At 43.4% G+C, this 21,535-nt stretch overlaps 1 protein-coding gene across 2 annotated transcripts in view; it reads right to left on the reverse strand.

Moving 5' to 3' along the window:
• LOC308300000 (disabled homolog 2-interacting protein-like) overlaps positions 1 to 18,583 on the reverse strand; it is a 176,764-nt gene extending 158,181 nt beyond the window's left edge. For both annotated transcript variants that reach the window (XM_080743766.1, XM_080743765.1), the window contains exon 1: positions 18,430 to 18,583. In XM_080743766.1, coding sequence (XP_080599892.1) covers positions 18,430 to 18,452 — 23 coding nt within the window. In that variant the 5' untranslated portion in view covers positions 18,453 to 18,583. The remainder of the gene's footprint in view (positions 1 to 18,429) is intronic.
• Positions 18,584 to 21,535: the final 2,952 nt, after the last annotated feature.

The following is a 21,535-nucleotide window of genomic DNA, read 5'->3' on the forward strand; positions in this document are numbered from 1 at the left end:
AAAAATAGCAGATATACAAGCTCACAGCGCGCTTGTAGATCTGCTATTTTTGAAAAATCATGAAAAATGTTGCAAGTCTTTCAACATTTCAATTCCTTCTAAGGTTTTTTTTTTTAAAAACCTATGTTTCTATGTCAGTGGTGCTCAAACCTTCTCATGTGACGGACCACCCACAATTATATGTATTTGGCCACAGACCCCAATCTCAAAATATTTAGTTCCAGGGACCCAGAAGCAAAATTTGAGTTACAAATGTTCGCTTAAAAAATACATATATTCAAAGATTTGCACACATTTTCACGACTTTTCAAAAATAGCAGAGCTACAAGCTCGCAGCGCGGCACTCGGTGCCACGCTGTGAGATTGTAGATCTGCTATTCATCAATAGCTAAATTATGAAATAATGAATGCCCACCACCTTGGGCCCTATAGTAACTCAGTCCCACTTTTCCCCCCCCCTTGTGACGCCCCTGCACACAGATTGATAGCGGTGGGAGTATCCGTTCTTCCCACAGGCAGCCAGGAGGGAGTGAGCTCATCGCTATGAACATCTGCATGGCCGCTCGCTGTGTGGGAGAGAGCAGTGAGGAGCTGCTCTCTGGGCCAAAGGGGTCAGCAACCTGCCTGCTGAGGTTCCGACATGGACCGCCCAACACAAACAGCTGCTCCAGCAGTACCATGCATGCACCGGTCCCTACCAATTAGCGCATATAGCGCTCCGTGTGTGTGGACAGTTTACAGCAGGGGTTATCAACTGACTTTGACCCGGGGACCACCATCCAAGGAAGGTATGGAAGGAAGGGAGTCCACGTGTGAGTATTGTGATGCCCCACAAGCCCTGAAAACTAAGCTCCGAACAGCCCAAAACAAACTAATTAGGGTCCTGCTTAACCTTCCCTATCAGACTCACCTCACCACTACTCACCAGTTAAGAGTGGGGTGGCTCCGAGTAGATGACAGCAACTTGCAATGGGCCTGGTGTACAAGATGCACTACACCACTAAGATACCCATGTACCTGCCAAAAACGTTAAGGACGTCCACAATTACAACACCAGAGGCAGCGCCACAGATCACGTTCAACCCAATGTCAACTCAAACAAAGGGTCAAACTCGTTCTTCTGCTATACAACCAAAATGTGGAACGCCCTATCGAAGGCCTTAAAGGAGTGTGGTTCCCTAGCATCCTTTAAAATCGCCATGAAAAACCACTTACAGGCGGCAGCCATTCGCAACTGGCAATAACAAACCTAGCCCAGCCTCCCCTGACGCTTCTTTGTATTTACCTACTGTATATATTTTTTGCACTGTTTGTTTTATTTTTATTTACTTTTGTTTAACTATATCTACTGCATAGTACTGTGTTCTATCCGTCTCCTGTGTAAATAAGCCAAGTGCTTTCCTAGGATCTCCTTTTAGTTGACCTTGTACCAGTGAACTGTACCGTCATGAAACTGTACTTTTTTCTATGCAAACTTCTAATAAAGTCTTCAATCAATCAATCAAGGCATATCACGTGACAACGTGCGCCATGTCCGGCCATGAAGCTCACCATGGGTGCCAGAACTCGCACCGGAAGTGTGATGAAATACGTGACAGTGAATGTAGGCGACTGGATCAGCTCATGAACAAACCTGGAAGAAACACTATTCATGAACGACTGAGACCTTTGTCATATAATCTGTTCAGGATTTTTTTTTCCTTTTTTTTATTTGTTTTTGGGCTTTTTGCCTTTATTGGATAGGATAGTAGACTGACAGGAAATGGGGGAGAGACAGGGAGTGACATGCGGCAAAGGTCGGCCAGATCGGGAATCGAACCGGTGACGCCGACAGGCATTGATGCCGAAATGGCAATGCCTATATGGTATGCGCCTGGTCCACTAGGCCACCAGGCGCCCATCTGTTCAGGAATTTAAGAGGAAACATATAAAAGGTGTTTTTACAATCACTTGCTTTTCGATGTGCACAGTACATAATGAAATAATAATAATAACAGTAAATAATAATCGTTTCTGTCTCCCAGGTATCGCGAGACTTTTTTACTTATTTCCAGATAACAACGCAAAGGTATATTAATGACAGTTCAATATGTCAGTAATTTCATTGTATATTTAAAGCTATACTGTGTAAGTTGCTCAACTAGTGGTCTGTAGCATTATAGCAAACCGCGTCGGGTCTGCTTTTTTCGGCCGTTTTTCGCCGCGGACCGGGCCGTCAGACCACCGCGTCCGCCTCGCCTCGCCGAGACGCTTTCAATGAGGTCTCCCGTGTCCCTCTACGAGCAGCGGTTGGGGAGCTACATGCTAGACTTCTAGACCAGGTAAACAAAGCTGTTGAAGCAAGCTATTTCCTGAAAAGACGCAAGATGCACTGTAATTGTCCGGTAGTGTATCATGTGTGTATGATCTGCGATGTGATTGGCCAACGTATACAGATGATGCAGATTACGTCATTTTGCCGCGAAATTCTCCCCCCCTCACGGCTCATAGAAAACATATAAAGAGAAGGCTTCAGAAGCTGAAAATAACGGAGTGGGTGTTCTAAAACTTTAGTGATTTAACAGTTAGGACAATTTTTAGATTTGTTTTATAAAAAAAGTTACATGGTATAACTTTAAGTTATGTGTCATGATTGCCATGATAGTAATCAAAGCACAGGGATCATCCTAAAAGAGCGTGTCCTTACCCAGGACTGTGTTAAGACTGTAGAGGTGTTAGCATAATTAGATCTCTGCTCACATTAATTACACATAATGACTAGCCATGGCTGCGGCGCAGATTAATCACCACAGCTAAGCCTTCTGGGAGAGCAGCGCGCACCAACGGCACACCTTTAAGAATTATTGACTGCTTTAACCAGTGAAAAATAGCAGATATACAAGCTCACAGCGCGGCACCGAGTGCTGCGCTGCGAGCTTGTAGATCTGCTATTTTTGAAAAGGTCGTGAAAAATGTGTGCAAATCTTTGAATATATGTATTTTTTTTAAGCGAACGTTTGTAACTCAAATTTTGCTTCTGGGGGGTCCCTGGAACTAGATATTTTGAAATGGGGGTCCGTGGCCAAATAAATATCATTTTGGGGGTCCTTCACATGAAAAGGTTTGAGCACCACTGACATAGTATAGTCTCTCAAGAACAGACTAACTGAGCTCCAGTTATGTGAAAAGGACCTTTTCTTTGACGATGGCTGGCCAGATTGCTGACATAGAAACATAGTTTTTTTCCAAAAATCTTAGAAGGATTCAAAAGACACTTATAGAATCGGGTCAAAATTCTAATTTTCACGATTTTTCAAAAATAGCAGATCTACAAGCTCACAGCGCGGCACTCGGTGCCGCGCTGTGAGCTTGTATATCTACCCCATAAGTATATTTTTTTAATCCGAGGCACCCCTACATTATAATCTTCACTCCCAGCACATTATATTTATAGCATATAGTCGTTGTCGGGTGGAAACCTTGTATGTCCAAAACCGTTCATTTTGTATTTATCATCTATAAAATGTACTAAACTAGTGAAAACATCAGATCTACAAGCACACAACGTTGTGTGCTTGTAGATCTGCTGTTTTCACTAGTTTAATGCGACAGTCTTGTATGATGAAGCAGGGCTTTGCTTTACCAAAACGATATTTTAGTGATTATGCTGCAAGGAAAACGTTGAGATAACAGCCATTTTTGTTAGAACTGACTGAAAATAACTTTGTACTTCAAGTTTAAAATTATACTAAATGTTTTTGTGTCCAAATAAATTCCAAATATTATCAAATTATCTCGCGGCACCCCTGGACTGCCATCACGGCACCCCAGGGTGCCCCGTCACCCACTTTGAAAACCCCTGCTATAGAGGCTATTTAGAAAGCAGATCTAATGGTGGGGGAACAAAAACGACGTTTCTAGTCTTAATAATATTTGCATTGTTACTCTTAATTATATTTGCATTGTTACTTAGGATTTTACTTTCTAGTTTCATTTAATTCAATTAGAAAATACAGTGTTACAGTGAAGAAACAAAGTTTGCTTTGAATGAATCTCAAACAGTAGCCTACATATCACAGTAATGGAGCCATGAGGACGCAGGGACGCACACACATGCACACACAGTCAGTCACCCACTGGAACAGTAGGTCCTGGGCTTGTGAATCTATGGGGGATGCGCTCTCACCACTACACTCACTGCAACCTGGTAAACTTGTTATGCAAATTTGATGAGATAGGCATAGTAGGCTATATGGCGCGTAGTCACTCAAATCTAAGGGGACGCATTCTAGCATGCAAAGCGCAAGCACTATTCTGTGCCCTTCCTGTGAGTGTGGGAAATATAGTGGCCACACAGCATCCGGTCGCGTCCGGCCTCGAAAGTGCCACTGCCTACCGGTCCAGGCACATCATACCACATACTGTCGGCTCAGTGTAGCCTGACAGCATACTCTCGCTGGTTCGATTCCCGATCTCGACTGCCTTTACTGCGTGTCACTCCCCGTCTCTCTCTCTCAGGTTCAGGTTTATTGTCACACATATCCATACAGGTACAGATGCAATGAAATGCTTGTGCCAGGAGCACTCTCAGCCTTATTACACAAAGACATGGTCACAGTGACCGACAAGAGTGTGAACCCACATACCATGCAGGCCACACAAGACAATAAGTCCCAACAACGACAATGCCATACAGTGTAACAGTGTACAGTTTCCTGTCAGTCTACTGTCCTATCAATAAAGGCATATGAGCCCAAAATCATATCTTAAAAAGCACAAATATAAATAAGTGAGAACTGTCAGAGACTGGGTTAAACCGGTTAATTGAACTAATCGGTGGAAAAAGAAAAACTGATCCATTTTGGGGAAAATGCATTTTTTTTCCTCCACATGCGACGTGTTGTGAGCTTCTAGATTTCAGTGTTGATCTAACTTAACTGAAGGGAGATTAAGCCTGATTCATAGGCCTACTTGGTTGAACAAAGCAGATATACAAGCTCACACCAAGTCACATTTGTGACGCGGTGTGAGCGCGGGGTGCGTACCTTTTGCGCGAAGCCCAAAAGCGCGAAGTGGGGAAATGTCTCCTACCGCACCGTTAGCGCGAACGCGTACCTATATGCATGCAAATGCAGGCTATTAGCCGACTATTAGCACCCTTCGGCTATCGGCTTCACTTTGCGGGGGGAGGGGAGGCGTGAGGACATTTTAAGCCCTAAGAAACTACACAACCACACAATATATTTGACTAAATGAAAAAGGGTGCCCCCTGTCGAAACTATTGTACTACCACACAATATATCTTCCTGGACCCTTATTGTGAAGGGCTGAAGGCAGAGAAATGATCTACAAGCTCACGTTGTCTCGTGGATGCGACGTGTTGTGAGCTTGCAGATCAGCTATTTTGCGAGACAAGCTGAGTGCAGACAGCACTGCATATTATCAACGTTCACAAGGAGCTGCGTGCTCAGTGCGTGCACAGTGGAGCATGTGAATGAAAAGAGAGACATTGTACTACCATACAATATCGAGCACTGCATATTATCAACGTTCACAAGGAGCCAGACAATTGTACAAGTCCCTCTGATCCGAGTCCAAGTCGAGTCACAAGTCATTTGGTCCAAGTCTCAAGCAAGTCTCAAGTTGTTCTGTTGTGGGCAAGTCAAGTCAAGTCGAGTCACAAGGTTGTCAAGTCAAGTCGAGTCGAGTCACAAGGTTGTCATTTCAAGTCGCGTCGAGTCAAGTCGCCTCGAGTCGAGTCGAGTCACCAAGTTGTCAAGTCGAGTCAAGTCACAAGCTTTTCAAGTCGAGTCACAGGTTATATCTCAGGTTTATATCTTGAAGAGCGAAGCCTTTCTTCCTAAAGTAAATGTCAAAAAATACCATGTAGATTAGTCTGCAACACTGCATGAATTAAACCAGTATACATTACATGTCTGATCATTTAGAACCTAGGTAGATGGCAAAGGCTACATTCCATTAAAGAAGTGGCATGTTTGACACAAATGTTTATTTTCAACATTTTTGCAACATTTTTGCAACATTTAAATTGCAAGCTTTATTGTGAGCTTTATATGCTCTGAAAAAAATGTAATTAAAAAAAGCTATACTACAAAATTGCTACAGGCCTATTGCTTTAAAAACAAAAACAAACACAATAATCTTAACGTGCATGCTTTGTTTTGTAGGCTATTACTAGTACTACAGTATATTTTAATGTCATTTCTCATCAGGCACAAATTTAGCTACCTACTCCACGTGCTATTGTTTTGCTGGCATGGGGTCCTGCTGGTCCCAAAAGGATCTCACTTTTACGAACGGACATTATTTCGACCATAGAGTCGGGTGTCGAAAAGATGACATGTAGTAACAGCGACACGCTCCAGCGACTAACTGGAGAATAACAGTGAGTGGACTAAATTCAACTATATAGCTGGAGCAAAACTTGTCGGGGGCTAAATGAGAAGGAATAAAGCTTTTGCGTGGGAGTTCTTAACCCTGCTGAGGACTGGATGTATGTTATGAAAAGTGAGAAAGTGGTGGAACTTGGAAGACGGAGGCTTACTACTTGCTACCATGAATGGATATTATTAATGCAGTCACAGATCAACGTTCGTGACACTGGTGAGTGAAATCGTTGTCTTATTAATGTTCAAAACACGATCGACCGACAGTAAATCACCAACACACACATGCACACGCGCACACACACTTAGTTCTAATGTTATCTTCGTATGTTTGGTTTCACTTGTGGCGGATGAAGTTAGACGTCGTTCCCTCTTTGTCTTTGATTTTACTGTTGCATATTTTGCATTGCGCGTTCCTCTGTTTACCATCTGTGTGGTAGTTTTTGTATGCAAACTGCACTACTTTTGGAACTGCAGTGGCTGCAGAACCACCAGCAGTGGAGGGCTCTGGGGCAGCAGTAGCCATTCGTGCTGTGTGTGTCTGGTGCCCACTGCCCAGTCTGATCATTGCAGTTTGGCTGTTTCCGTGCTTGTGCTCTTGCTTACATGCCTGTCTCCAATCAATCAATCAATCAATAAAAGTGTGAACCTAGCGTGGCCGTTCACGACTGCTTTGGTGAGTGGCGTAGCGGCAAGTCGTCCGAGTCAGCGTGTCTCAAGTCGAGTCGAGTCGCGAGTCATTGTCTTCCAAGTCAAGTCAAGTCTCAAGTTTTTGTCCTTATGTCCGAGTCAAGTCCAAGTCGTCAAAATATGACTCCCAAGTCAAGTCAAGTCGAGTCATCATGACTCGAGTCCAATTGTCTGCAAGGAGCTGTACTACCATACAATATCGGTGCGGTAGGAGACATTTCCCCACTTCGCGCTAACGGTGCGGTAGGAGACATTTCCCCACTTCGCGCTTTCGGGCTTCGCGCTTTCGGGACTTTCCCGTGAGCGCGTCACTCTGTTTCTAGTTCCTGTATTTTTTAAATATATATTCTTTTATTTAGCGATCGGCTACTTTCGCAGAATCAACAAATCGTTGCGATCTGCTATTTTCAGCGACGGCTTTCCCCGCAGTGACAGGATACAGAGCAGAACCTGGCATCGGGCCCTGAGGGACTCCGGTCAACCGTACAGGGTTCAAGTGTTTAAATCAATGGTTTGTTTTATAAAATCAATGAAATCAATTTGTCCAGTGGGACAGTCGACAGCTGCGCCCTTAAAACCGAGCCCGAGTCGGTCTTCAATCTGCACAGATGCTTCATTGACGTGAGTTGTCGTCCCGAAGTCTCCCTTTCACGTTGGTCACCTCAGGCACGTGCACACATAGACATCAAAGGGGGCTTGAGCCCCTGCCCTTTTATCAGTCCTCTAAAATGTGCCCTCTCCAGACCATGAATGCAGTTTTTACTATGGTGAAAGAAATGCAAATGCCCTATTTCCATGCCATACCTGAAGGCAGCATTCAAGAGAATTGCCTTGTCCAAACTCTTCTCAAATTGAAGGCAACATCTTATGTTGAAAGAATTGCCCTCTTTGTGTAGAAATACATGCCATACGCCACATCTCCAGTATTGAATTGATTATGGTTAGTTTAGTGTGGTATGAAGTACCGAAAATAGCCGACCTCCAAGCTCACAACGTGTCAATTGGGTATGGCAGGGGTATGCAGCTGCCCTACCCTGGGTCCAGGGGGGAAAATAAAAGTTACTTTTAAATATATCCATGAATGTCTCCTTGTCTATCTGTGCTGGTTATTATGTTGTTAAATTACAGTAAAATAACTACAAATGCTAAATTTGACAAAATGGTCACTTTAACAAGGTATTATAATTATATTCAGCTGCACAGGTGCAATGCATTATTGTTAATTGTGGCACGTTTACTAACATGCCAAGTTTAGCTGCACTTGAACAACCGTTCCAGGCTGCCATATCCAGCCCAAGAAACCGTAGAAACGAGGGTAAAAAATTAAATGTACTTCTTAAAATAAATGTATCGTGACTGGTGTCTTGCACGTGCACGAAGGCGCGCGTGCAAGACACCAGTCATGTTGCCATACCTTAGCTTTTTCTGAACTGACGCCACTGGCTTGGAGGTCTGCAAGTTTCGATATTTCCACCAAAAGGCCCTTTTAGAAAGGTCAGCCCCTGCCTCTCTAACGTTTTCTGCACGTCTCTGTGTCACATGTTGCCCTCAGGCCCAAACTAATGACCTGCCACTGTGACCCCTCCCTGACCCGACCCCTACAGCACACAGCAGGACACAAGGCAATACAAATGATATCTGCCTACAGTAGAAGTCAAATTAACAACAACGATTTGACTGGGAATTCATCAGAAAACACCAACCGCTTGAAGGGCCCTCCAGAGTCTGGAGGGCCAGACGATACGCGGTCATCGCTTCCCAGTAATTCATTTTCAAAAAATGTGCGCAGCCCCTTGAAATCCCCGCGAGCGTGCTCGTTTGTGCATGCACACTCGCGGGTGGCGAGAGATGGATTGTGCTCATCTTTGTGAAATACGAGCGAGTGCGTTTGTGTCTCACCGCCGCGCGGCCGCCGCTGATCCTATAGTGGGAGCGTCTGCGGCAACCGCTGCTCATCTGAAGGGCCCTGAAGGACCTCGGTTTAGTTGCGTGCCGGTGTCGTGCTCCACGAATAGCGGATCCACAAGCTCACAGCGCGTCACGAATGTGCCGCAAAACTTTAGATTTTACGTAATGAGTGCTTTTACTTTTGGTACTTTGAGTACATTCTGATGCCAATACCTTTGTACTTTTACTCAAATACATTATGAATTCCGGGCCTTTCCTTGTAATAGAGTATTTTCTATATTGCAGTATTGATACTTACTTTTTACTCAAATATTTGAGTACTTTTTCCACCACTGCTTACATTGCTGCCAGTGCTCAACCCCGTTAAGCCTTTGAGTTGTGGTTGGCTGTGTGCCAGTGTCCCAAAATAGCAGATCTACAAGGTCACACAACCAGTGTCTGCTTATTATAAGCCACTTTGGGCTTGTTTCTTTCTGAAATATTGCTGTAACTCAATATTGGTGGTTGTGTTCTTTTGGGCGTGTACGTAAAATGATGTTGCTTATGTGCACGTGTTACCTAATGTTTAAACCGGCGGTTCTCAAACATTTTCAGGTCAAGGACCCCCAAATTAATTTGTCCATGGACCCCCCCCCCATCTAAAAATGATTTGTGACATTCTATTATTTTTTTTTTTAAGTAACAATGCATTGCCCACAAGGCTAATAAGCCATTTTCTCTTATTTATCTTGCCAAATCTGTCCAAATCTGTCAACACAGTGCGTTGAGCTTGTAGATGTGCTATACATGCTACTAAAGCTGGCCATACACTACACGATAATCAGGCCCGACTGAATCGGGTAGAATTAAACACTACAGGATCATTTTTTCAGATTATTTTACCAGATAATCTAAACGGACTCAGACTAGCCGTTTTGAACAGTCGGGCGCTCCGCACGCTACAGGATTCTATCCCGATTGAGTCGGGCTCGCACACAGCAATAATAAATAATATAATGAATACAAGATGCCACGGGGGTGTTCTGAGAGCTGTGCTTTGCAACACGCACGCACACGCACATACAAACACATGACGTTATCCACTGACTCAACACCGCCTCACGCAACGGGAAAAAAAAAAGCTTCAATATGGAAGTTGTGTCCTATTTTGACGATATGAGTTCACTTGACACGTTTCATGTACATCCAACTCTGACATCCCCTCTCTCTCCTGCGCTAAAGCACCGCTCCGTCCTTCTCATGGCTGAACAGGCTGATGGTGCCTGATTTATGATTAGTCGTATGACTGTGTAGCGCACCCAGAACAAGATCTCCAAGACCAAACTGTGTCTGTCCCGTGCCACGTTGTAAGCTTGTAGATCAGGATGGGCGTGTACTTCTTTGCCTCCTAGAGATGGGATTTATGGTCCTTTGAAGTGAACCGGATCTCTGGGATCCGTTCCTTTCAAAGAGCCGTTCAAAAGACTGGCTCATTAGTTACTTTGTAGATTTTGATTATAATTACAAATAACTTCAACCCTATATACATTTATTTCTGCCATATATAGGTAGGCCTACATACCTGCCATTTGTTGCATTGTGAGCTTGTAGATCGGCTATTTTCAAAAGATTTTTCTACATTTTATTCATTGGAAAATCTGTGAAACAGGACATTCTGCCTACTTTCTACTATTGGTACTCTGTAGGCTACATTAATTAAATATTGAATGATACCAACACGTTTGTACTTTTACTCAAGTATATTAGCATTCCAAAAACCTCTACTTGTGGCAGAGTATTTCCACATTGATTGCAGTAGGCTATTTTCCCACCACTGTTCATTAGAAAGGAACGGCTCCCTACTGCGAACCGGATCCCATCGTTCATTTCAAAGAGCCGTTCAAAATACTCGATTCGTTCGCGAACGTCCCACCTACTTGCAAGGGATGTGTGCTGGTCGCGGTATTTCTTCTGTATGTTTGATATGCGCTGCCGTTGAGTTTTAATTTAAATCCCAATCATTCATGATACAACCTGATGGACGGACGGACGCTATGAAAAGTGTGTCTGTGTGCGGGCGCGCTTGTGTGTGTGTGTGTGTGTGTGTGTGTGTGTGTGTGTGTGTGTGTGTGTGTGTGTGTGTGTGTGTGTGAGAGAGGCAGAGGCCGGGAGAGGTGGAGAGAAAAAAAAAGAGATGGATCTGTCACTCAGTCAGATGTATGCTCAGAGACTTGCGTCTATCAGCGGCTATTTTCTCTCAGTCCCCTGCTGCCCTTCCAGTCTTCCAGACAAGTACTGATCCAGGAAAATATCAAACATGTTTGAAAAGAGTCGGGCTACCCCCGATCGTCCTCCGAGCCACTCGGCTGGGCACCGAGTGGATCTGTGAGACCTCACGCTAGACGACGTTCATGCCCGATTGTCGGGCCCGTTTCAGTCGGTGGCAGCCCGATTGTCGGGGGGGTAATTAAATAGCCCGATTATCGGCTAGTGTGCGGCCAGCTTTAGTATAAATTAACCTTTTTACACTCCCGTGTCACTGACCAACAACCATGTGCAACTGAATGGGTGCACACACACACACACACACACACACACACACACACACACACACACACACACACACACACACACACACACACACACACACACACACACACACACACACACACACACACACACACACACACACACACACACACAGCTGAACATTCCCAATCTCATGACCGTTGCTGTTGTTGAGTCATCTTCACTCTTCAGCGATACGTGCGCTTCTCTGCAAACAGTTTAGAAGTGTGTCCGTGAAATGGCGCTCTGTGGTAAAACTCTTGAATGTCCGCGATGAATGGAGTAGGAGAGCAAATACATTATAATACTAAATATCGAGGGGTCACGGTGACATGGAATGGGCTTGGGTGTGTGTGTGTGGTGTGCGCGCGTGTGTGTGTGTGTGTGTGTGTGTGTGTGTGTGTGTGTGTGTGTGTGTGTGTGTGTGTGTGTGTGTGTGTGTGTGTGTGTGTGTGTGTGTGTGTGCGTGTGTGCGTGTTTGTGAGAGCCAGCAGAGTAGTCATTCATGGAACATTAATACATTGACGGTGGTAAATAAGATGAAGAGGACACCATCCTCATCATCTCTCCCTTTGCGTCCTTGCAGTCTTCTATGAATAACACTTCCTGTTCAAACGCTACCTTCCTATTGGCTCAGCCCAGCGCTGGGAGTGAGAGAGAGACGGTATGCGGGGCAGGCCTCATACAGAGATTAACTGAGATTAAAATCACATTGACCCCAAACTGGACATGTCATAAACAGGAGAACATTTGGCGAAAACAGCTGATCTACAAGCTCATAATGTACCATCACATTGCAAGCTTTTAGATATGCTGTTTAGTATTTATGCTTTTTGGCCATTTTTGACAATTACACCCCCAAAATAAGGATGTCAGTTTCAAAACTGAAGTGACTTGTTAGATCACCATTCAAACTGAGAATACTATCTTTCTGACAGTTATTATTTTTTTTTTCCACATAGAACAGGAACACTGTTTCCTCTGCAAATCACTGTGTTTACACGGACAATATTTCTTCATTCAGTGAAATAATTTCCATCACACATTCCAACTTCCAACTGTTTACACGGACCCTAAATGAAAGCAATCCTCATTTACATGCCTCAGAGTGTTTAAGGCAGCGGAATATTACTTTTGACGTGCACAAAGTGGTTCTGCCTGGTTTTGTTATTTGTTTCTGTAAAATCTTCCAACAGGAGACTTAACCAGACAGAAACGACCGGAATACGTGTTTTCACGCTGATATTTTCCTGTTGATCGTAATATGGCATAGATTAATTTTTTCCCATAGATTCTTCCCATATATTTTATTTACAAAAATATTGATATCAATTATTTTAAGCCTAGAATCAAGCCATCCAGGATCCTGGTGAATCTTGACCGTAAAACCATTGATTCTATGATTTATTTTCCCATTCTTTTTTGAATATTTAATTATATGATATACTACATTTAATACATGACTGTTGTTTAGCATTTTTTTATGTTTTCATTTTCACAGAATCACAGATTTTATGGTCATGATTCACCTTGGTCCTAGATGGCTTGGTTTTAGGCTTAAAATAATTGTTATAAATATTTCTTGTAAATCCCTATGGGAAAATAAAATGAATGGCCGACGTTTGAGTGGCACCAGAAAACTACGCCCACTGCTATGCCTTAGTTATGTATCAAAAGGTTTATGCCTCCCGTCAACCAGAATGAAAATCGATATAGTAACTATTTAGCAAAGAAATTAAATTTGTTTCGAATGTAGAACAATCATTTGAAAATAGCAGATCTACAAGCTCCCAAGGCATTGCATCGTGGGGCATTGTGAGCTTGTAGATCGGCTATTTTCGAATGGCCGAAATGTATACAGGGCTGAAGTGGTTAAAGTATGTTTAGTAATAGTAATCCAAATCTACAAAGTAAAGTAACTAACTAGTAGCTAAAGTTTTCAAATAAATGTAGTGGAGTAAAAGTACAATGTTTGGATTCCGAGATGTAGCGGAGTAGAAGTAAAAGTATTGGAAATTGGAAATACGCAAGTAAAGTCCAAATACTTCAAAATTGTACTTAAAGGGGTACTGTCACCTAAAGGGGTACTACTGTCACTTTAAAAAGTCATCTTAAAATATGAGTTAATATTTTTATGATGTCATTGTGGGAACGCGCAATTATAAGCCAATCAAATGATTTGACTGTACTTAAGACTATACTTACTGTACTGGTCAGCTGTTGTTGGGGGGCGAGGGGCAGATTACACTGCGAGCTTCAGACTATTTCAGACCGTTTTTCAGAGAGACCACGTGACCTACTGTATCATACTATTATAATTTCGGGGTGAGTCAGCGGGCTACTTAAGTAAATGTACTTGGTTATTTTACACCACTGAATACAAGCCCCGTTGCGTAACAGTTATTGGAGCTATCATCATGCTCCATCCGAACTGAGGATGAGGAAAAAATAGATATAAATAAATTATATACAAGCAGGCATATAGCCTGGGCTTTCATACGCACACAGTTGCATAACTGCTTAGGGGAACTGAATCGACTGATAGCAATATATGTGCTAAGAAGAAGGACTCAGGGAAGATGGAGAAAAAAATAGTGTCGTTTCTTTTTCTTGGGTTGAATTAAGTATACAGCCTACAGCACTGGAAAGAGAGGAGCGAGGAGAGATTCACAAATAAAAGGAGAACAGACTTGGTCCCCACGCATCGAGGCACAACAATTGCATTGTAAATAATACAAGGTAATCGTTACCCCTCTCCAATAAAAACAATACTCTATTCCATGGGTCTTCAACAGGGGGTTTGGGACCCCTAGGGGGTCCTCAGAGCTACAGGGGGTCCTCCAAATCTTTGAGTGATAGAAACTTTTTTCTCCTTTTTTATGTTAACGATTTGAACCCTATAGCGTCCATATTCGGAGAACCTTAGCCGTGTGAGCTTGTAGATCGGCTATTATCGGTAAAGAGCTTTGGTGTAGAGGGGAAACGATGAAACTATATGGAATCTATGATAAGGTTGTGGGGGTCCCAGCTTCGACTCTCTCTCAACTAAGGGGTCCTTGGCCTGAAAACGTTGAAGACCCCTGCTCTATTCCTTTCTGAGCACTTGGATTGTGTTTTTTATAATTGCAACGGCCGGATCTGTGTTGTTCATACTCGATTCGTTTACCTTCCTTTTTAGACAGATGGGATGATTAGAACATGGTAAAAAAAATCCTCAGTGTTCATGTTTTCGTTTGTAACGCTGAAATGCAACCAAACAGTCAAGAGTTAAAACTGCATTCTGCGAGAATGCGTGTACATATTTATCATACGTACTAAGCAGTGGTGCAATGGTGATTCAATGTTTGGGGGGTCGCGACTTGCGAACGCCGCTCAACACCTACTATACAGGTCTATTGATATGCATATAGGCTCGTTTCTTTGTTAAAACAGTTGTCGAGGTGTGAACTTGGGGGGGTGCGAGACCCCCGGCTCAGAAAAGATATGGGTCGCCGGGGGCGCGCGACCCAAGACTACGGCAACACTGCATACTAGCCTATAATCGTTGACAACGTGTGCTACTAGTAATCTGCTCCCTGAAACTCACCATAAGACCAACTCCTCCCCTGACAAGACACTCCCCTCTTGGGGCAGCTGGAGCCCTGTTTCCCAAACAGCCAAAGCAAGAAGAAAGCTAAAATCTTCATGAATTAAAGACAAGGTGGTGCTATAGTTTTCTACTTTTTCTGTTTTGTATGTGTCCATGGAGTTAACATTACTCTAATAGGGTTGCACGTCTGCATTCCGACACTAACCCTATACCTAACCCTAAACCTAACCTCTATGGAAGTGTTGCCACTCCAACAATAAAAAGTCAATGTCGGAGTGGCGACATGTCGGAATGGAGAGCGCCTCCCCTCTAATAGACCCCTATAATGTGCAAATTTGCATTCACTGTGTATTATTGGTTTCTTCCTGAAGCTGAAAGCCTATGTGTCAAAAGGCCTAATCGAAAAAACACAGATTTAATGACATCATAAAATCATCCCTTTTACCATTCACCCAACACTGTACGTAGGTGTGTCTAACTTAGCTGGGTCACCACCCACCATGACAACCAGGCATACTTAATGAACTGGTGGGTGTGGCCACATATAAACATAATTGTTAACTCTTTCTGTACACTTTTGGGGAAAAATCTTCTTCCTAGTATAATCATAATACCTGATCATCATGTTTTAGGGGGGACTAAAAATCATGCCACTGCATCTTTAAAGACCAACCCTATAATAGCTGATCTATAGCTGATCTATAGCTGAGCTCACAACGTGGCGCGAGAGCTTGTAGATCTGCTATTTTTACTATTTTTGGGTCCGGCAAACGTATAATTTCTCTTTTGGAAAGTTGGAGCTAAAAGCTTTGTTAATGACAGAGTCTACTCTAGAACTCATGTTGTGGTTGATGACGTGTGGGTTTGAATCCAGGCCAGGATACGGTCTGGGTCATACATGGGCAACTGGCGGCCCGGGGGCCACATGCGGCCCCCACCTTCACTTAATGCGGCCCGCAGTTTGACATCAATACTGATATTCTGTATTATTGATGTCAGCTGTTATAATTCCAAACGTGTAAACAAGACCTGCTTTATAATTACTTCAGTCGACTGTATATTAGTATCTTCTTGATGACGAATAGCCTACTACTAGTCTTTTTTATGTCCACTTCATTTGTGATTAAGTTCATAAAGTACAAAGTAACATATTAAGCAACATAAGAACCTGTACATGCATTTTGAAATTAAATACAAAAATTACTTTTCAGGACACGAAAGATCTTTTTTGCAAAAATAGCAGATCTACAAGCTCAAAACGCGTCGCAGTGCGACGCGTTTTGAGCTTGTAGATCTGCTATTTTTTTTTTCTTTTTTTTGCTAGTTTTGACTGTATGCATTGTGGCCCTCTGGAGTGCGTGTGAAAATATAGTGGCCCTTTCCAGCGTCACAGTTGCCCACCCCTGGTCTAGGTCTATACGACATCATTAGAGTTCGGTGTCAATATGTGTTCATTAAAAAACGGAGCAGGATTGTGTAGCCTGCTGCTATGTTCTGCGTGACACGCAGCCAGGATGCCAATAATTCCTGCGTCTGTCAGCAGAGAGGCGGCAACAGAGCAGGACTCCTCGCCTCTGGCGGTGAATACTTTCACCATTCAAGTCGAAACGCGTCCTCATTCTTTACCCCCTCTTTTACAACTAGTAGCGAGCCGCTCTTGTTTTGCTTTGGCTGTTTTGAAGCTGCGTGTTTCTTGGATTTGACTTTGAAGCCCTGTGTAGAAGAACATATTTTGTGCACAAAAGTAAACAAAACATGTGTCCACTCTCTGAGTTACAAATGCATAAATGAACACCCGGGCTTAGCTTGTTTTGGGTTCGAATCGAGCTTGTAGATCTGCTATCTTTGAAAAATTGTGAAAGTTTTTGTGGAGTCTGAATATTTCAAATACGTTTTTGAAAACCTATGTTTCTAGGTCAGTGGTTCTCAAACCTTTTCATTTGAAGGACCCACAAAATGATATGTATTTGGCCACGGACCCCCATCTCAAAATATCTAGTTCCAGGGACCCCCCCAGAAGCAAAATTTGAGTTACAAATGTTCACTTAAAAAGTAGCCTACATATTATTCAAAGATTTGCACACATGACTTTTCAAAAAATAGCAGATCTATAAGCTCGCAGCCGCTCTGTGAGCTTGTATATCTGCTATTTTTCAATAGCTAAAGCATAAATTAAGTAAGGCCCCTACACCTTGGGCCCTAGTAACTCAGTCCCACTCCCTCCCCCCCCCCCCCCCTGTGACGCCCCTGAGCTAGCCTACAAGCTCAAACCGTCCCACAATAACAACAGCTTTCATCTCCCAAACCCTGGGATTCTTTCTATGTGGCGAAATAAAAGTCGCGTGCTAAAGAGAAAGACACCGTAACGTTGCATCGGATTATGGCCGATCGCATCACCACTGACTGAACAGCGGTTGGGTAGAGTGGTGCTTTAGCAGCTAAATCCATGTAGCAGCTGCATGTATGGGACCTGGCTCTGTCTCTCTCTCTCTGCTGGCTGCAGAGATGCACACTTTAGCCAAATAGCCTTGGATGGAGGCCACCATTAAGATGTATAGACCTATATGTGATCGAGTCTGACTTGTAAGTAAGTAGTAGACCTAACTATAGTACATTTACTCAAGTACTGTGAATTTTGAGGTGCTTTTACTTCACTTGAGTATTTCCAATTTATAAGACTTTTACTTACATCTCGAATCCAAATATTGTACTTTTACTCCACTACAGTTACTTGAAACTAGTTATAGTTACTTTGCAGATAAAAATGACGATATTATAAAACATACATTAATCCCCTTTTAGCTCTATTTTATACCTAGGCTATTTGAAAATATATATATGATCGCGATGCGACACGTTCAAGATATGCTATTTTCAAACATTGTACAGGCTTTTACTTTTGGGGCCAATACTTTTGCACCCCCTTCACTCAAGTACTACAATACATTAGCCATAAATCATAACTCTTGTAGAGGTGGCTTATATTGGGACGTTCACTCGTCCCAATATAAACGACCTCTACAAGAGTTATGATGTATGGCTGAAATACATGTTGAATTCCGGACTTTTACTTGTAACAGTGTTTCTACAGGATGTCTGAATGGATGGCAGCATGTAACCCTGCGTTTACTTTGCAGTGTTGATACCTTTACTCAAGTAAAATATGTGAGTACCATTTTCCACCACTGGATCTATGACTCGATTCACATACATCTATGGCGGATCTCTGGACCCAGAGAGGCTAACTAACCAACATCCACACCAACAAACAACAACAGAATAACCATCTTTCCAGCAGCAGCAACTTACGATTTACTGAAGATGTGAAACATGGTCCTGCGGAAACCTCGCTCTGGCTCCCCCGAAAGACACGCTTTAATCTCGGTCTCATTCCTCTCTCAGAGTCTCCAGCGGGCTGCTTTCTTTCTGGGGGAGTGAATGATCGCTGCTGCCTGGCCGCTGCTACTCCCTGCTATATATCCGACTATGTTTGATTTTTCTGGGAAAGAAAGTGTCTCTGATGATCGCTGGCTGAGACGCTTGAGGAAAACCCTTATTGGAGATCCAGAGAGAGAGAGAGAGAGAGGATCTCTACTCCGCTACTAAACGGATCCCAGAGGATCTGTTTCTACACAGAGTACACACACCCCGCCTCTCCCGAGTCCTCCCCAGCCTACATAGATGGCTACATCCCCGTCTCTCTCTCTCCAAACTCACTCCTTTTTAGGGGAAAGCCCACAAGCAGTGTCCCTTGTTTTTTTTTGTAATCCGCTCCGGCGATGGTCTATTTCAGCATAAATCATCCAATGTATTTGCGTCCACAACAACAACGACGCGAAGCGATTCCGATAAAAACTGCGGTCCAAACAAACTTATTTCGAGCTAGGCGAATACATCCATGCTAAATCGGACACTATAGTCTACTAATAGAGCGATCTTGTGATGATGATGGGTCGAGACCAACGTGGAGATCTTCCAAACGGCGAGTTAAGTTTTGAAATGATGATGTAAAAAAAAAACCGAGGGAAGTATTCCTGCTTGGATCGTGGCACCGCGCCTCGGTCAGTAAAGGCTGTGTCGGACACTGTCGGCTGACAGAGCCAGTGTTGCCACGTTTTGGGAGAAACAAGCAACCAGGTCTATGAAAACATGCTGAAAGTAAGCAACTGGGGTAGGTCAGTCAAACTGCATTGTCTAATTCAGGGGTCTTCAACGTTTTCAGGCCAAGGACCCCTTAGTTGAGAGAGAGAGATGAAAAAGGGACCCCCACAACCTTTTCGTAGATTCCATATAATTTCAGTGCTTCATCAATGTATTTTGGATTCATGTCAATTTGTGTTTTCAGATATTTAACCACTTGAATCGTCAATACTTAATACACTTGACCTTTCACTCTGTACTTAGTCTGATCTTTTCCCCTCTACGCCAAAACTCTTTGCCGAAAATAGCCGATCTACAAGCTCACGTGAGCTTGTAGATCGGCTTGTAGATGACATTGCAGAAAAGCAAGCGACAGCCACAACACCAGATGGAGCGCACACAATGATCTGATAACACAAACCCATAAGACAAATATGGGTAAATTCTCCTTCTACAACACTGCCACCCAGGTGTGGAATTCCTGGACTACCTCCCTTAAAACATGTAGCTCGCTGGCATCCTTCAAAACTGCCCTGAAAACTCATCTTTCAGCCAGAGAAGGAGGTAGTTATCACTTCTCCCATAGAAAGGCGAGAAGTGACCCCCCCCCTCCCCTTACCTTAGCCCCACCCCATTGTCTCCCCTATCCTGTACATATAGTGTTTTTATAACTGTGATATTATTGAATGTTTTCTTTGCTTGCTATTTATTATGTCCATGAATTAAATACAGAGGGCTTCCAACGTAAAAAAATAAAAATAAAAGCCTGTAAAAAGTCTTATTTGAGATGTTCCTTTTAGGCAGGGTGTTTAACTGTACTTGTACTGTACTACATTTCAATTGTATTGACTATACTTGTACTGTTCTCCATTTTTGTCTAATAATCAATCAATCAATCAAAGCCCCATAGTTGCTTATAATACGCAAACCTGGCAACACCCCCCAGCCCTTGTCCATCCTCTGTTTTTTTCCCACACAGTGACATGGGCCACTGCATGGCAGCCAGGAAGCCCCCCCCCCCCCCCCCCCCCCCCCCCTCCTCCTCCCTGCTACTTCCCTCCTCTACAGACTCCCATCATCGGTGGACACAATGGCTCGGGCCAGTGGTTCTCAACCTGTGGGTTGGGACCCCCAGGGGGGTCCTCAAATTATTTGGGGGGGGTCCCCAGATGATTAACTTACTTGTTTCTCTCTCAACAGTAAACAAACCAACATAAAGTTTAAAGGAGTAGTTCACCCCCAAAATGACTTTTTCTCCATGGGGGTTTGTCATGGAGACTTGAGTTCAATAACGTTCAATAACGTTTTCACAATAGAACCATGTTATTCAAAATGTAATGCCTCAACTCTTAAGCCCTTTGCACACAGGCGCGTTTATCCGCACGGATAAAACGGACAATTTCCTTTTTTTTAAAGAAAACAATGATTCTCTACGTCGACCTCATGCACACCGGCAAACGTCTAATTTCTCTTTTGGGTCTCGAGCTAAAAGGTTTGGAGGCCACTGGGCTGCAGCAGCAGTACACCGTGGGAAAATAAATGCTGCCCGTCTGCCTGGGACTGTTGGCCAGAAAGAGAGACTATAGTCTCGGAAAATAGAGAAGGGAGAGGGGAAAAAAAGAGAGAGAAAAGGATGGAGGAGATGACGAGGCTAGCCAGGTTTCGGAGGAGAGAAGCGTTGCCAGATGTAGCCCATCCCACCATGCTTGTTTTGTGGCAACATCGTGGCTAGCATCATGACATCACCTCTCGTACTATCAGTTAAAATCAAAGCAAACAAAAAATTAAGCACGCTTTCCTTGCACCCTCATGATTTCTGGGGGTTTACATCAATCTCAACATAAATTGCAACGAAACATCTGGTCACAAACATAGCTTTAGACATAACAACAAACCTGCGAACAAGTGTGGCAGAGAGAGTCGCAGCCCCAGCCTGAAACGTCAAAAGTCTAGTATCTGCCCTCATTCCATAGGGATATTCCTTTGGTGTAATGGTTAAGATATTGGACTTTCACACGGGAGACCCAGGTTCGAAGCTGGGTGGGGAGGTTCGGATCACCTCTGTTACACATGCACATGCTCACATACACACACACACACACACACACACACAACACATAAAATGTTACGTAGCATTCTTACCTGTTTAGATGTAGAATGGCAGAGGTCGACACACGGCAGCAAAACATATAAGAGAAAAGAGAGGAATTTGTTAAAATAACTGGCATTTCAGAAACCAAACAGAATAGTGGGAGAAATATGTAACAAAAATAGG

The sequence above is a fragment of the Nannobrachium achirus genome (assembly GCF_963921795.1).
Source record: "Nannobrachium achirus genome assembly, chromosome: 15".
NCBI lineage: Eukaryota > Metazoa > Chordata > Actinopteri > Myctophiformes > Myctophidae > Nannobrachium > Nannobrachium achirus.